General features: G+C 37.5%; 2 protein-coding genes across 8 annotated transcripts in view; one reads left to right on the top strand and one right to left on the bottom strand.

Annotated features, from left to right (window-relative positions):
- The window catches only part of RBM39 (RNA binding motif protein 39), a 31918-nt gene extending 19133 nt beyond the window's left edge, over positions 1 to 12785 (top strand). For 5 of the 7 annotated variants that reach the window (XM_058685463.1, XM_058685461.1, XM_058685464.1 and 2 more), the window contains 7 exons: positions 871 to 1075; positions 2369 to 2446; positions 6443 to 6493; positions 8813 to 8894; positions 11009 to 11114; positions 11627 to 11705; positions 11798 to 12785. In XM_058685463.1, the coding sequence (XP_058541446.1) occupies positions 871 to 1075; positions 2369 to 2446; positions 6443 to 6493; positions 8813 to 8894; positions 11009 to 11114; positions 11627 to 11705; positions 11798 to 11898 (702 nt within the window). In that variant the 3' untranslated portion in view covers positions 11899 to 12785. The remainder of the gene's footprint in view (positions 1 to 870; positions 1076 to 2368; positions 2447 to 6442; positions 6494 to 8812; positions 8895 to 11008; positions 11115 to 11626; positions 11706 to 11797) is intronic. The other 2 variants (XM_058685466.1, XM_058685462.1) reach the window with 1 other exon arrangement.
- A 2028-nt stretch (positions 12786 to 14813) lies between these two features.
- ROMO1 (reactive oxygen species modulator 1) lies at positions 14814 to 16434 on the bottom strand. The gene is made up of 3 exons (XM_058685472.1): positions 16309 to 16434; positions 15991 to 16121; positions 14814 to 15006 (listed from the first exon to the last, which is right to left on the bottom strand). The coding sequence occupies exons 2-3, from the start codon at positions 16119 to 16121 to the stop codon at positions 14898 to 14900; spliced, it is 240 nt and encodes a 79-aa protein (XP_058541455.1). The 5' UTR covers positions 16309 to 16434; the 3' UTR covers positions 14814 to 14897.

The raw sequence follows: 16434 nt of genomic DNA, 5'->3' as shown, positions 1-16434 counted from the left end.
TGGGGTGGTGGGCAGAGAGAGAGAGAGGGAGACACAGTCTGAGGCAGCTCCAGGCTCTGAGCTGTCCACACACAGCCCAATGTAGGGCTCAAACTTCAAGCTATGACATCTTGACCTGAGCTGAAGTCTGATGCTTAACCAACTGAGCCACCCAAGTGCTCCTCAAAAAATTTTTAATTATCAACTATACATATGCTATTTACTAAGATCTGGTACAAAGCTAGATTATGTAAATCTATATGGTGCTGTGTATTGGTAAATATTTTCTGTTTTGTGACTCTCCATTATTTCTTCCTGTCTTGATAAAAGAGAAAAAAAATTATTTTGCAACATACTGGTAAAATATTAAGTATGGAATTCATGAGAGTATATTTTTCTTCCATTAAGTGAAATACAGAGTGCAAATCAGTTTGTGTTTGCATCCTGGGAATTAACAGTTTTCATGATGTTATTGGCAATAAAATGACCCAGGATTTTTTTTTTTTTAAATAACATTTGAGTGATGTTTTAATTTTTCTAAATAGTTCTTTTTATAAAGAGAAGATAGCACCGTGTTTATCTCGGCACATTAAAATTTGAAGTTTGAAAAATAACTTCACACGTTTTGTTACTAAGATTCCTTATTTCCAAGGATAGGTGCCATTACATGGTAATTTCTTGGAGTTGAAACCATCACATCAACAAAACGGATTCGCATGAGCTTGTGGTTTGATCATATAGATTATGTTACTTAAAGTTAGAAATTTATACTTTATTGTCTATTCAGTTCTGTGATTATTAAATATACTAGATTTAATAAGCATTTCTTTACCTTTGGTATATATGCGAACTTACATACAGGACTTTTTAATCCCCCTCTCAATTATACAGTTTTCCGATTCAGAATGTGCTAAGAAGGCTCTGGAACAACTTAATGGATTTGAACTAGCAGGGAGACCAATGAAAGTTGGTCATGTTACTGAACGTACTGATGCTTCCAGTGCTAGCTCATTTTTGGACAGTGATGAACTGGAAAGGACTGGAATTGACTTGGGAACAACTGGTCGTCTCCAATTAATGGCAAGACTCGCAGAGGGTAAGTTTTTCCTAGTGTTGTGAATGATTTATTGTTGGGATAGTAATGAAAAAGGTAACCCACACAGACTGATAAGTGAAAAAATATTTTTCTTATTTTGGAGTCAAGCTTATTATCTATTCTTGAGTGGTGTATATAGTTTTATAGGTGAAGTTATTGCCTTAAAAGTTCTAATGGAATCTACTTTATGGTGGTGCCTTTTGAGAACCATAGCATACATTATATGATTTTTTTTGCTTACTGCTGCTTTTTTTTTTTTTTTTGAGAGAGAGAGAGAGTAGACATAGGGGAAGGGCAGAGAGAGAGAGGGAGACACAGAATCAGAAGCAGGCTCCAGGCTCTGAGCTATCAGCACAGAGCTCAACACAGGGCCCAAACCCATAAGCTGTGAGATATGACCTAACCGAAGTCAGATGTTCAACCATCTGAGCCACCCAGGCGCCCCATCCTTTTGCTTTCGTATGATTATCATATCTTCATACTTAATAAATGCAGTGCCAGCTATCATACTATGTTTTTCTTGTAAATGCTTTTTTTTTTTTAATTAAAAATATTTTTTAATGTTGGTTTATTTTTGAGACAGAGAGAGGGAGACACAATCAGGCAGGCTCCAGGCCCTGAGCTGTCAGCACAGAGCCCAGTGCAGTGCTTGAACTCCCAAGCTGTGAGATCATGAACTGAGTCAAACTTAGACGCTTAACCGACTGAGCCACCCAGGCTTCCCCTCACCCCTTCCAAATTTTGCTTTTGAAGGAGCAGCAAAAAAAGCATGAGCAGGGAAGGGACAGAGAGAGGAGAGAGCAAGAATCCTAAGCAGGGTTGCACACTGCCAGTGTGGAGTCAGATGTAGGGCTTGAACTCAAGAACCTTGAGATCATGAATTGAGTCCAGTCACTTACCCACTGAGCCACCCAGTTACCCCTGCTTTTATTTATTTTTTTTTTTTTTTTTTTTTTTTTTAATTTTTTTTTTCAACGTTTTTTTTATTTATTTTTGGGACAGAGAGAGACAAAGCATGAACGGGGGAGGGGCAGAGAGAGAGGGAGACACAGAATCGGAAACAGGCTCCAGGCTCCGAGCCATCAGCCCAGAGCCTGACGCGGGGCTCGAACTCACGGACCGCGAGATCGTGACCTGGCTGAAGTCGGACGCTTAACCGACTGCGCCACCCAGGCGCCCCTACCCCTGCTTTTAAATACTTTTAGTGAAGTGACTTTGGTAGTAGTGAGCACCTGGAAAACTGTGTTTTTCTTCCCTTAACATAAGGACTTCAAGATGTGTTCTTTTACACAGGTACAGGTTTGCAGATCCCACCAGCAGCACAGCAGGCTCTACAAATGAGTGGCTCTTTGGCATTTGGTGCTGTGGCAGGTAGGAATTGAATCTTTTCTAATTTGAAATCATTGTTTTTTTCACCTAATTCGAAAATTTGCCAAATTTTTGCATTTAAAAGGACTTACTGAGAATTCAATTCATCAAGTACTTTTAGCCTATAAATTTCAAGGAAATGGAGAGAATTATTCAGTAATCATAACAGGCTGTTAGGGCATTTTTTTGTACCCTACCTACCAATTTTTAGTTTGAAATTGCCTAGAAATTAGACTTTTTAAAATGTGACTTTTCTTGAACACCAGCAAGTTTATATTGTTTCAAAAAAGTTTCTTTGTAATGTTTGAGTTTAGAAAACTGTCAGAGGCCTTTAAATCAAGCTGTATGTAAAATAATTTCAGTATCAAGAGTGCAAAGAAAACTGCTTTCCTTTAAAAAATACATACAATTTTGAGATAATGAGTTAGGGTAATAGCTTCCGAAGAGGGCAGGAAAAGAAGAGTGGTTTTATTACAGTTATGTGACAAAGAGTTCAGGTTATGAAATCTTCTTTTTCTTTCTTTATGGCTTAAGTACCTCAGATTTGCTTTTATAAACCTTGATGCTAACCCAAATCCATGAGCTAGGATAGCATTTAATTTTGAAGTGTTGGAAGACCTTGCTATCTTAGGGCATCTAAAAGGAACAAATTTATATCCTAAGAAAGTATAGCACTTTGTATTATGAATTGGTCCTTTGATCTCCTCTGTGAAGTAAGAGGTAAGAGTAAGACCACAGTACTGCATCTAAATACACTTAAAAGTCCATGTAGTTGATTCAGGATTTCCGTTTAAATCAAAAGATCATTAATTAAAGGAGAGGATTATTTTTGCTTTTCTATTATACTTGGTATTAAGAGAGAAGGGATTTTTCAGTGTTTTCCTGTTTAGTAGATGTTCACAAGTTGAAGTACCTTTAGAAAGTCTGCCTTTTGTGTATCTCCTGCCAGATTGTTACTTATTTTGAAATCTGATAGGTGCTCTATAAAATTTCTGACCAAACCCTACCAACGTTGTCCTTACGTGAAGAAAAATTACAACCATTAACACATTTCTGTATTTTGAGTCACTGGTTAACTCCCTCAGGGATCACTAAGTTGTTTAGACTTTATAAACAAGTATTAGACTTTAAATTTCTTGAGTGATGAAAGAGGCCTAGCATGCCACTTGGTGTAATCAGAGACATTAAAGGAGAACCCATCCCTTCTAGAAATGTAACCTAGTCTATGGTTTGAAAATTACTATTTAATCTGAAAACTACTTTTATATTGCTTCTCATTGTTCAGGTCATTCTTTATTAATTTAGAAAATGCTTGATTGTTTACCATATTCTAAGTGTTTCATTAGAGGCTAGTGAAGGTTTATACGTTGTCTTCCGGGATTTGATGCATATGATTCATTTCTAAACATTCTTATGTAATAACCTGGATGCAGTATCAAATATGTTGATTCTATGTTTTTCATAAATAATATTGCAACCTAATTGAAGATTTTCAAAAGTTAGACATCATTGCTATTCTTTGCCATTATTTCTCGATACATGGAAGTATGAGCACACTTACTCATTTTATTATTTATTATTTATTATTACTCACCTTTATTTTAAGGTGGGCTGATTGTGATTAATTAAAACTATAAATGTCCATATGGATTGGTTAAAAAAGCCACTTAGCTGTATTTGTTACCCTCCCCCTTTTTGTTGATTGAGATGATTATCAAGTTTGATTCTGTCTTTAACTACATATAAAATGCTATTGCTACCAAATTAGTAATTAACACTCAAGTTTTAGGTAAATGTTTATTTACATAACTTGGTATTTTTCTCCAGATAGTCATCATTAAAACCTTACACATTTCTTGTTGAAATGAAATAAATTGCTGAGTGTTAATGTGTCTAAAGCCCTTTCCCCTAAGCTCTTTAGAACTGCTCTTTGAAACCAAGGGTGAGTCAGCACTCTATCCAGGATCTTATTTGAAAGTTTAACAATTAGTTGTTTCTAAGATGGGAATCCTTAACTTTATGAAACCCATGCCTTGTTTACTAACTTACTAACACAAATGATCTTAAAAGTGATTTTTGACACTTTGATAGGGATTTACTTACATACACTTAAAATAGCATGGGCTTCTTTGTGTATGTGTGTGTATGTATGTATTTATCTTTTAACCTTTGCTTATTTTTGAGAGAGAGGCAGAGACAGAATCCTAAGGAGCCTCCAGGCTCTGAGCTGTCAGCACAAAGGCCTGTGCAGGGTCAGACTCATGAACTGGGAGATCATTACCTGAGCTGAAGTCGGATGCTCAACCAACTGAGCCACCCAGGCTCCCCTCTTTTTCAAATACTTAAGTAATCTATACCCAACGTGGGCCTTGAACTCACGTCCCAGAGATCAAGAGTTACATGGTCGTCTTTTTTTTTTTTTTTTTCCAACGTTTTTTATTTATTTTTGGGACAGAGAGAGACAGAGCATGAACGGGGGAGGGGCAGAGAGAGAGGGAGACACAGAATCGGAAGCAAGCTCCAGGCTCTGAGCCATCAGCCCAGAGCCTGCCGCGGGGCTCTAACTCACGGACCGCGAGATCGTGACCTGGCTGAAGTCGGACGCTTAACCGACTGCGCCACCCAGGCGCCCCAAGTTACATGGTCTTCTGACAGAGCAGCCAGGCACCCCATAGCATGGATTTGTGATTACATATTTTTTCCCATTTTAGGGGGGAAAAAGACATTGTGTGTTTTGTTGGACACTGTTCCTATGGTCCTGTCTTCAAGTTCCTTCAGTATAAACCAGATACTTAAACTCCTTGAGGTCCCAATTTTGAGCACCTAGGACCCAGGTATTTTTAAGATCCCAGTATAACTTGGGCTGCAGATTCTTTCTCATTCCCCCCCCCCCCCGCCCCAGCTTTTTAAATTTTTACTTCTAAGTAATCATTATACCTAGTGTGGGCCACAAACTCAACCCTGAGTTCAAGAGTCACCCACTCCACTGATTGAGCCAGCTAGGCCCCCCCATTTTTGCCCATTTTTCCCCCTATTTTGAGAGAGAGTGCGAGTGGGGAGGGGCATAGAGAGAGAATCCCAAGCAGGCTCCCTGCTGCCAGTTCAGAGCCTAATTGGGGGCTTGAACTCCTGAAACCACAGGATCATGATCTGAGCTGAATCCAAAAGTCGGATGCTTAACCGACTGAGCCACCCAACCCCCCCACCCATTTTTGTCCATTTTTAAGTTTTTCTGTACTCAGCAAGAAACCCAGATGAAGTGTTGCAATTGAATCACATGTTAATGAAAATTAGGTTGCTGTATCTGAACAGTTCTTATGTTGTGTATTAAAACTTTTAAGCTTCAAGATAGCTTTACAACACAATGCCATTTTCTTTGTTATTTAGATAATTTAGATTTACTGTCTAGCAGCTTTCTAATAACTTGCCTTCCAATGGAGAATTTAATGATTATATGAGAAAATACACTGGTAAAAATCCCCATTCTGTTTATTTTTAATAGTGACTAGATGATTAAATTTGTCTTGTATTTCATAGATGATAGTAAACTTGGTTAGAATTTATTCCTGCTTCATTAAGTTTGCAGACTAAGCCAGAAAACCAGACATAATTAAACTGTCACCTTCTGGGCTAAATATCCCAAGTACTTGGAATTGAATTCTCAAGATCAGGGTTTTCATGTATTTTCTGACTGGTGTGCTTCCCTTTCCCCATTTCCCATTATTCCCATACGAAGAGTAGTATAGTGGAATTCATTGGAGATTTGGTAGAGTAGTGTAGGAGTAGGAAGAAAGAGGCATAAGTAAGTTTCCCAGCATAGGAGGAAAGAAAAAGGCCCCAGAGCCTTGTCAATGAGGAATGGGGAAGGAGGTTTGGCTGCCAGGTTTTACTATAAGTTTATTTTGATAAACCCTGCTACTGTAGTCCTCTTTTATTAATACTTTCCTGACATTTACCCTGTTAGTTGAGGCTCTTCATTGTTCCTGCACTGAGCTGTAGAATTCTCTTTTGTTATAGATTTGCAAACAAGACTTTCTCAACAGACTGAAGGTGAGTTGAGCTTTTTATTTGTCTTTGAAATAGATGTTAATGTAGTAGCCAGACATAGTTGTTTGTTTATATTTAATATATCATTTGTTACATTTTGTATTTTGGATTCAGTTTTTAGAGAATGACATAAAATTCCCATCTGTTTAATGTGTATTTCAGTTGGGCTAATCCGAATCATTACAATTCCATGGATAAAGAAAATGAAAATGTCTATTTTTTGCTTTAGTCTGCTTAGAATTATTTTTAGCCTTATATGCTTATCTTTGTGTTCCTGTTATTAGTTTTGTATAATTAAAAGTTGGAAAACAGAATTTATTGTTTCAGTACACAAATCTTTAAGGAGTCTGAACTTAACATAAGGTCAAGGACTCTAATGTTAATGATTTGTATTAATAGTGCCAAGCAATGAGACAATTACCCAGAACTAAATTGCATGCATATTTCAAAGAGCTGAAATTATTTCTAAAGTAGGGTATTTTTTCTTGTTTTGATTACCAAGTAAATCTCTGCTATTTGTTAGAGCATTTCACTTCTGAGCAAAATCGGTATCCATCTTTAATAGGTTGTATTTACACGAGTTATTTTGGAGAATGATTCTTTATGGAAAAAGGTCTACCATGTTCCTTGATAGGAATTAAATGTATATTTTAATTCTTTTCCAGCAAGTGAGACATTTGCACTCACCCTTTTTTTTTTTTAACAGATTCTATTACTATTTTTAAATAAATATTATTTAATATACAGTGCAATATTGGTTTCAGGAGTTTACAGATTTTAAAAAGTAGAACTAGTGAATTTTTCTATTAGATTTCTATGCTGAATTCATTGTGTTTGCATTCATCTAGATTGAGCTGGAATGTTTCTATCATATATTTTCTAAATATTTTTCAGTATTCATAATATACTTCATTTGAGAAAATGGAAAACAAAGTACTCTTCAGTTTTATAAATGACCTAGTGTTTATTTCCAAGAGTACTTCCATTTGTTTATGGTACAGGTACACAGTGGGCCTCATTTCTATCTTCATTGTCACATAAGCATGGTTACATCTGTAACTTTTCTGAATAGAGTTTGACATTTGTAAGCTGTTTTAGCTTATTTATTTTAATATGAATCTTCTTGAAAGAAAAATAAGTAATAAAGGAGCAAAGAGCACTTGTAATTATCAAAAATAATAATCTTTAATGATGCATTTCATGCATGGCCCTAAGTTCTATTCAGTGAAATAATTTCTCATACTTCTCAGGTGATTGTTCGTTTTAATTACCCTAATTTCTAATGCGCTGTTTTATCCTTAGCTTTGTTTGTTGTTATATATTGGAATGAAATTTGGTCAAATATAATGATTACGGTGAGTTCTGTAACAGCTACTGGTAATGTTTGTGAATATCATAAAAGCAGTGGGGCACCTGTCTTGACAGTGCTCACTTGAAACTTCAAACCAGTGTGAGTTTTAAATGTTCTTCCTGGATATTAGTGTCCAGTAGTTTTTCATTTTTAATAGCGAATATTATAGGTAATATGCTACTTTTAGTGTTTATTGTGCTATAACACACCTAATCATTAAAAAATTCTCATTTGAGGGGTGACTGGGTGGCTCAGTTGGTGAAGTTGTACGACTCTTGATCTCTGGCCTTGAGCTAAGGGTTGTGAGTTTAAGCCCCACATTGGGCATGGAGCCTACTAAAACCCTCATTTAATTTCGTAATAGGGTTTATATTTCTGGGATATTAGATTTTAAATGGTTGGATTGTTTTGTGCATCTTATTTTTAAACAATCCTTTTATAATGTTTTATTTGAAAGAAAATATATAACTATTATCATGGGCAGAAACCTAAGGAATACAAAAGGGTATAGATTTATTTGGCATTTTAAAGGCTGCATTTTCATCATCCCCTGCTTCTTGGGGAATAAACTCCAGCAGCAGTTCTACAGAATCAATCTGTTTTATTATCCTTTACCTTTCTGGATTGGTTTCTATTGATATTTGTCTAAGTGAACGGATTTTGATTACACGTAAAGTTTCCGTTCTAAAAATAAAAAATTTTCCAACTCAAGATTGGGTATTTCAAATGTTAGGTTGCCCCCGATTTTGGCAACTCAAATTGGGTACTGTTCCACACTTTGATAGTATTATTAAGTAAATTAGTGAAGTGACTGACTATCGTAGTTTCAAAGTTGGTGTTTCCTGGTTTTGTTTTATTCATTAGGGATATTCTCATGCATTTTCCAAGAAACTAATTTATTTCTCTCTCTCTCTTTTTTTTTTTTTTTTTTTTTGTTTTTTTTTTGTTTTTTTTGTTTTTTTTTTTTTTAGCTTCAGCTTTAGCTGCAGCTGCCTCTGTCCAGCCTCTTGCAACACAGTGTTTTCAACTCTCTAACATGTTTAACCCTCAAACGTAAGTAATATACTTTGGTCAAATTGAAAATGGTATATACAGGGGCGCCTGGGTGGCTCAGTTGGTTAAGCGTCCGACTTCAGCTTAGGTCACGATCTTGCGGTCCGCGAGTTCGAGCCCCGCGTCGGGCTCTGGGCTGATGGCTCAGAGCCTGGAGCTTGCTTCCGATTCTGTGTCTCCCTCTCTCTCTGCCCCTCCCCCGTTCATGCTGTCTCTCTCTGTCTCAAAAATAAATAAACGTTAAAAAAAAAAGAAAAGAAAATGGTATATACAATTGACAACTCAACAGTTGCAAGGATTAGAAGGCACTGATAACTGCCTGCACAGTCGAAATCCAGGTGTAACTTCTGAATCTGCCAAAAGTTTACTAACAGCCTAATGTTGACTAAAAGCCTTATAGTAACCCAAAGTTGATAACACATGTTTTGTATAAGTCTTATATAGTGCATTCTTACAATAAGCTAGAGAAAAGCCTAAGGAAGAGAAACTACATTTATAGTACTGTATTGTATTTTCTCAGAAAAATTCATGTATAAGTGGACCCATGCAGTTCAAACTGTTGTTCGGTGGTCAGCTGTACTGTGAAATGTTTAGTATTCAGCTTTTAAAAAAAGTTTTTATTTTGAGAGACCAAACAGTGCGTACACAGGAGAGGGGCAGAGAGAGGAGAAAGAGAATCCCAAGCAGGCTTCTGGCTGTAGGCGCAGAGCCCGACATGGGGCTCGAAATCATAAAGTGCCAAGATCATGACTTAAGCCAAAACCAAGAGTCAGATGTTTAACCAACTGAGCTTCCAAGGCGCCCCAATATTCCGTTTTCCTAAGTTAACTTTTATGATGTTTCAGTATATTTCATAGTTGAAATAATAAAACGATTTTGATCCTTTTGGGGTATTTTAATGCTAACTTTTATATTACTAACTCCTTTGGGTGTGTTTGTAAGATTGGAATTGAATTGAAAGGTATGTAGGTTTTATTTTCCAATTACATCTAAGTAATTTTATATGATATTTTGTATCAGTGTTTATTTTTTAATTGTAGTTTATACATAATGTGTTACATTAGTTACAAGCTCATAAGATAGTTCTTCAGCTCTGTACCTTATGTTCACCAAAGGTGTAGATCTGTCAACATACACTTCTATTACAGTACCGTTGACTATATTTCCTATCCTGTACTTTTCGTCCCTGTTGACTTATTCCATAACTGAAAACCTGTACTTCCCACTCCCCTTCATCTGTTTTACCCATCCCCGGACCCTGCTCACCTCTGTCAATCACCTTTTTGTTCTCTGTATTTATGGGTCTGTTTGTACTTTTTTTTGGTTGTTCATATGTGTATTTGTGTTTATTTCTATTGCTAGTTTACTCTTATCAGTTACTGGTTTTGAAATTTTAATCTTACATAGGAGAAGAGGATCTTCAAAAATTTTCTTCCTAAAGATAAGTACAGGCTGGAAATTAGGAATTTCTCTTTCCTGAGGTGCCTTGGTGGCTCAGTTGGTAGAGCATGTGACTCTTGATCTTGGGGCGGGGAAATAGAAAAAGGGAATTTCTCTTTCCTAATGCCTAGGTAATGATTAGAATTTCATTTATCAGTCCAAACTCTTGTTTGTTTTATAAATCATTTATAATACACTCCAAGGTAAATGTAGATATCCTGTTCAATTGATTTAATAACCTATTTTATGAAGCATTGTTTTATACAGTAGTAATTTGTATCATGCTGTTTGCATTGTTTATAATCATGGTTTACCATAGAAGGAGCCCTTCATTCTTGTGTTCTTTTGGTAACATCAAATTCTTTATTTTAGCTTTATCTGTGAAATGATTATAGACATTTTGTATAAGTATATTCTATTTTTGGTATATATTTGGTATAAGTATAAATTGATATATATCAATAAATAATGTAAAAGATAGAGTTAAATTCATAAGCTTTGTTGCAAACAGTTCTTTATATCTTGGTTTTTATTTTCTCCAGTGTACTACACTGCTAAATATGAATGATTTTTAAATAAAAGAATTCATATTTCAAATATTTTTATACAGGTGAGCCTACATATGTAACATTTTACAAGGTTGGTGTCTGATAGAGCTTAATAATTTCTTACAGAGAAGAAGAAGTTGGATGGGATACAGAGATTAAGGATGATGTGATTGAAGAATGTAATAAACATGGAGGAGTTATTCATATTTACGTTGACAAAAATTCAGCTCAGGTATTTTTTTCTTTATTCCCTAGAGCGAGAGAAGTTTAATCTGCCCTTTAAGTGCCTCCGGTATTTTGATCTTAATAAATATAAGATGTTGTTAATATTTTGTGACTTAGCCTTCACATATACTCGGGGCATATTCCCAGTCTTAAGTTTTTGTTTAATTCTGAAAGAAACTTTAACATACTAAATATACACCCTTCAAAATATGGGTGTGTTTGTAATAATTGAAGAGTAGACTAGGCCATTTTATAGCTGTGTTGCTGGTTAGTGTTGAAAGCTTGCCATGAAATCCTGGCCTCTTGATTCATTCTTTAATTGCTTTGAAATGATAGAGAAAAAGTGTAGAACAAGTCTTTTGGAGGATAAAATGATTTCAATGCAACTCTAGGTGTACATACTAGCTAATGAAACAATTATTTGGTTGAAGAGCAGTTATTTTTACAGGCAATTTGAGTAAACCTATTCAAATTCATGTTATTTCCTACATGCCCTTAACCTTTTTTGTTGTCTTTCAGGGCAATGTGTATGTGAAGTGCCCATCAATTGCTGCAGCCATTGCTGCTGTCAATGCATTGCATGGCCGGTGGTTTGCTGGTGAGTTTGATGTGTTTTTTTCTGCTTGATTATTATGATGAAGGATGTAATTTAAGTGAACATGCTTAAACCCTATCTGTTTCTTTCAACAGGTAAAATGATAACAGCAGCATATGTACCTCTTCCAACTTATCACAACCTCTTCCCTGATTCTATGACAGCAACGCAACTACTGGTTCCAAGTAGACGATGAAGGAAGATATAGTCCCTTATGTACATAGCTTTTTTTCTTTCTTGAGAATTCATCTTGAGTTATCTTTTATTTAGATAAAAATAAAGAGGCAAGGGTCTACTGTCATTTGTATACAATTCCTGTTACCTTGAAAAAATAAAAATGTTAACAGGAATGCAGTGTGCTCATTATCCCTAACTAGCAAATCCCACTGTATACAAAGCTGTTCTCTTGTTCTGCCTTTTAAATGTACATGTAGAAAATTACATTAAGGATCTATAGGAATAGCTCTAGGGGGGAACAAATGTGCTTAATGTAAAAAGGCAGACAGGGATGTAATTATGTTTTTAATGTTTCAGAAGCCTAACTTTTTACACAGCAGTTACATTTCACGTTTCACTAATGTTGATATTTGGCTAATGGTTTGGCAGAGGTTTCTGGAGTACACTTTTAGTGTATGGGAATTCAAGACAGCTAAAGGGCTGTATGATTAACATCTCATCTTGCATCATGATCAATTGGCAAGAAAAGGAGATTTCAAGATTACATTTCCAGATGGTATCTTTTCAATTTAATGTATCTGTAAAAGTTTCTTTGTAAATATTATGTGTTCTGGTGTGTCTTAAGATTCCAAACAAAATGATCCCTGCATTTCCTCAAAATGTTTAGTGGCAGTCTGGTAAGCAAAGCAGTCTGAGCAAGAAATAGGAAATGCAGAAATAGGTTTTGTCTGGTTGCATATAATCTTTGCTCTTTTTAAGCTCTGTGAGCTCTGAAATATATTTTTGGGTTACTTCAGTGTGTTTGACAAGACAGCTTGATATTTCTATCAAACAAATGACTTTCATATTGCAACAACCTTTGTAAGAACCACTCAAATAAAATTCTCTTAAAAAGGCCACAAGAAATCTTCATTTTTGAAATGTTTTAAAGTCATAGAAACTTCAAAATAGCATAGTAGTTTCTTTGACTTTTGGTAGTTAATGAAGACTTGCTTCTTTGGGAAAATACTTAGTGTGCAGAGTCTGGGGAAACTGTTGTCCTCAAGTTGTCTCTACATTGCTCCATATCTCCATCTTAGCACTGTACTTCCTTAGGGTAATGCATCAAAACTTTAGGGATTTTCCATCAAGAAAACCAAACAAATCTGCCCACACCTTAAACCTGGGTAGTCTTAATTCTTTCTTGTGTCTGGGCATCTTTGTGAGAAATGTTTCTGTATTTGAACACTGAACAAAATGGTGTAAGTTCAAACAGATTTAAGTGATTTCCCGGTTTAACTGCATTTGTTACTTTATAAAGGAATTTGAACTTGGAATGAGCCATCACCATTATATTCCGAACTGTTTCAGGTTTATCTACCTTGAACCTTTCAGTTGTTACCCCAAATGGAATGATTACTTTCCAGTACCAATTTCTTCACCTGCTTATTTCTTTCTACTATATTGATTCGTTAGTGTTAAGGCCCAAGTTTTAATAGGTTTAGTTGGATATCCAAGTAATCAGTTTGGAGGTATGATTTTCTACCAGTCCTTTTGATGGATACTTAGAATTTCTTCCCTTGATTGCTTCAGTTACTTAACCCAAAGGAAATTTTCAAGATTCAATTATTTTTCAACTCTAGGCAGCAGTATTCCTTGGGGCAGACTTCTGTCAATGTTCATTTGAAATCTAGTATCTTCATAATTTCTATTCTAGATTCATGTCCTATCAGGTTTGTTCTATCATTCCTTTCTGGGAGCTGGGCCAACTTAGGCATTTAATTAACCTCATAGGTGATAGAGGTGGCAAAAATTTGCCCACTGCTGCAGAATGAGATGTTGTAAATGATGTTAAGGGAAATGTACAAGTAATTGGAATAGTGTAAGGGACAGAAAATAGTCCAATGAATTCAAGTGAGATCCTTCAGGTAATCCATTCCTGAGACAGCATCCCACTCTGGGAAATCTAGCTGCTGTAGTTACTCTGGTTAGTGTAGTGTCTTGGTTGCAGCTGCAGGAGTGTCCTTATGACACCCAAATATTCCCAAAATATGTCTGTCATAACCTTACCGTTTTCGTTGAGGGGTAATGATTCTTTTTCAAAGTAGGTTCCATGTTCAGAGTTGAGCCCAATGCAGGATTTGAACTTGAGATCAAGACATTTAACCTACTGAGCCGCTCAGGTGCCCCAAGGGGCAGTGCAGTTTTAAAGCACAGTTTGTCAAGGGTTATGTGGCGGGAGTAGGTGAGGGACACTTGGCCTTATTACAAGGAACCTATCTTATGAAACCAATTACCAGTGTTGGGGGCGGGGGTCAGTGTTACACAATTGGTATCCTCACAGATGGCTGGTTAGGAAATTATGTGAATTTTGTGCTGTTAAGCTACAGAAATGTCTGATAGTTTGTTTCCCCATGGATGATTTATTATTTTCTTCATTAAGTCAAACCTTGAAGGGCAATTTTTTTTTTTTTTTTTTTAAGGTTTATTTTTGAGAGACAGAGACAGAATGCAACTGGGTTAGGGGCAGAGAGAGAGGGAGACACAGAATCGAAAGCAGGCTCCAGGCTCTGAGCTGTCAGCACAGAGCCCAACGTGGGGCTCGAACTCACAAGCTGTGAGATCATGAGCTGAAGTCAGGACACTCAGACTGAGCCACCCAGGTGCCCTGAAGGACAATTTTTGAATGAACATAGCTTTGGAAATGAGACTTGGGTTAACACTACCTTTTGCAGTGTGACCTTGAGGAAATCTGGACTTAGTTTTTAACCTTTAAAATGGTGACAGTAACATCAACCTTATGAGGCTGAATAACAAGAGTTTACTAGAATCTATGGACAGTTCATGTATGGAAAATTTTTGTAATTTTGGATTAACAGGATTTGAAAAACATGCAACCTACTCATTGGCCCACCTTAGAAGCTCTAAGCTGAATATAGGCAGAAAAAACACTCAGACTACTCAAAGATTTCTTTTATTATAGTACATGAGCTGGCACTGATGGGAAGGAGTAGCTGTAGTGGACAACCATTGCCCTGATTAACATCGGATGCCCATCCCAATGGCCATGAACGTGCCAAAGGTGCCTCCACTCTGCATCATGGTTTTCCCGATGCCGCCCATCAGCTCCCGGCCCCGCATTCCAATCCTAAGAGAAGAGGAAACCAAGATGCGGCAAACCAGGAACAAAAAATACAAGAAATGGCATTAACTGCCCTTTCCCAAATTACTTGAGTAGTAAATCAAGCCCTCTTGAAGTCTGGCAGTACGTTATCTCTTTCCACCTGAGATGGGTAATGACTAGCAAAAAAAGCATGCATCTTGGTCTCTGGGCTTTTCTGAGGAATAGTATTATGACCAGACTTCAGTTTGGGGGAGGCAGCTGAGGCAAAGTACCTAGAGAAACTAGTTTTTTTCTGGTATATATAAAGACATTTGACCCTCTGATGGTTTCCTGGCATTAAAGCAATGAATGTGGGGTCAGACGTGTTTATGTCCCAGCTCTGCAATTTACAGGCTATGTCAACTGTAAGATGGGGATCAAAAGGTTCATAGGATTGTTGATAACACATTCAACATTTAGAACAGTGCTCAGTAAATGGTAATTTACAATATGGAAAAATGGAAATAATAGTCTCTATTACATGTGAAAATGACATTCAGGGTGTAGAGTTTATCTACTTCGTATCTATATCCTGTTTCCAGTACAGTAAAATTGCTCTCCATAAGTTTCACTATGCAGAACTAGAAATAATGGCAGCAACAGTAGTAACAACCATTTATTGGGCACTTAATATGTGCTACATTCTGTGCGAAGTGTGCTCTGATTTGATCCTTACAACTCCATGAAGTAGATGTTACTGACCTCATTCTACACTTAGGTACCCAGACTCCAATTTGCTTAAGGTTACAGAAGGAGTAAAGAGACTTTCAGTTTGAGTGAGAGCTCATATTCTCTAGCGCCAAGGCTTCCAACCTTTCCATCCAGACTGAAGGTGGATAGGAAATCAGTCTCACTCATTAAAAGCGAGGTAACTGAAATGAAGTAGGTTCTATCCAGGCTGCAGGCCAAGTGGCGCGGGACGAAAAGATCCGGTAGTTCCGCCCAGAGATCACCGCCCTCGCCCCTCACCTGAGACAGGAAAAGGTGCCGAAGAGCGCCCCAGCCGCCATGCCCACTGCGCAGCCCATCACAAAGCCCATCTTCACGCGGTCGAAGCAGCTCGGCTGGGACTGTCCGTAGGGCCCCACGGCCACCGGCATCTGCGGGGTTCGAGGGTTAAAGGAGTGTGGGCCTAGCCGCCAGCCCGAGTCGAGCGGGGGCTGGAGGAGGCGGGGTGGGGAGCGGATCCAAGGGTTCGGGGAAGTCCAGGGAGGAAAATAAGCGCGTAACCCGACTCCATCACCCTCTTAGCGTTCGGGTCCCCGCGCCGCTGTGCCCCCACCTCACCTCGTTCGCGGCTTCGGTCGCTCAGTTCTACGTCTCACACCAAACGCGAGGCGGAGCACGCCCGCGGCCTGAGGAATTGCTTCCGGGGCGCGAGGCAAAACTTCCGGGAGCGTGTAGCAGAGTAGT

Source organism: Neofelis nebulosa, chromosome 9 (assembly GCF_028018385.1).
Source record: "Neofelis nebulosa isolate mNeoNeb1 chromosome 9, mNeoNeb1.pri, whole genome shotgun sequence".
In the NCBI taxonomy this organism is placed as follows: Eukaryota; Metazoa; Chordata; class Mammalia; order Carnivora; family Felidae; genus Neofelis; species Neofelis nebulosa.
This window is presented reverse-complemented; position numbering and strand designations above follow the sequence as displayed.

What these genes read in the sequence shown, in the direction of transcription:
- ROMO1 (XM_058685472.1), bottom strand. Translation starts at nt 16,121, where the DNA reads ATGCCGGTGGCCGTGGGGCCCTACGGACAGTCCCAGCCGAGCTGCTTC. An exon ending in GGCACCTTTTCCTGTCTCAG is followed by an intron (nt 15,007 to 15,990) that starts GTGAGGGGCGAG and finishes CTCTTCTCTTAG; the next exon opens with GATTGGAATGCGGGGCCGGG.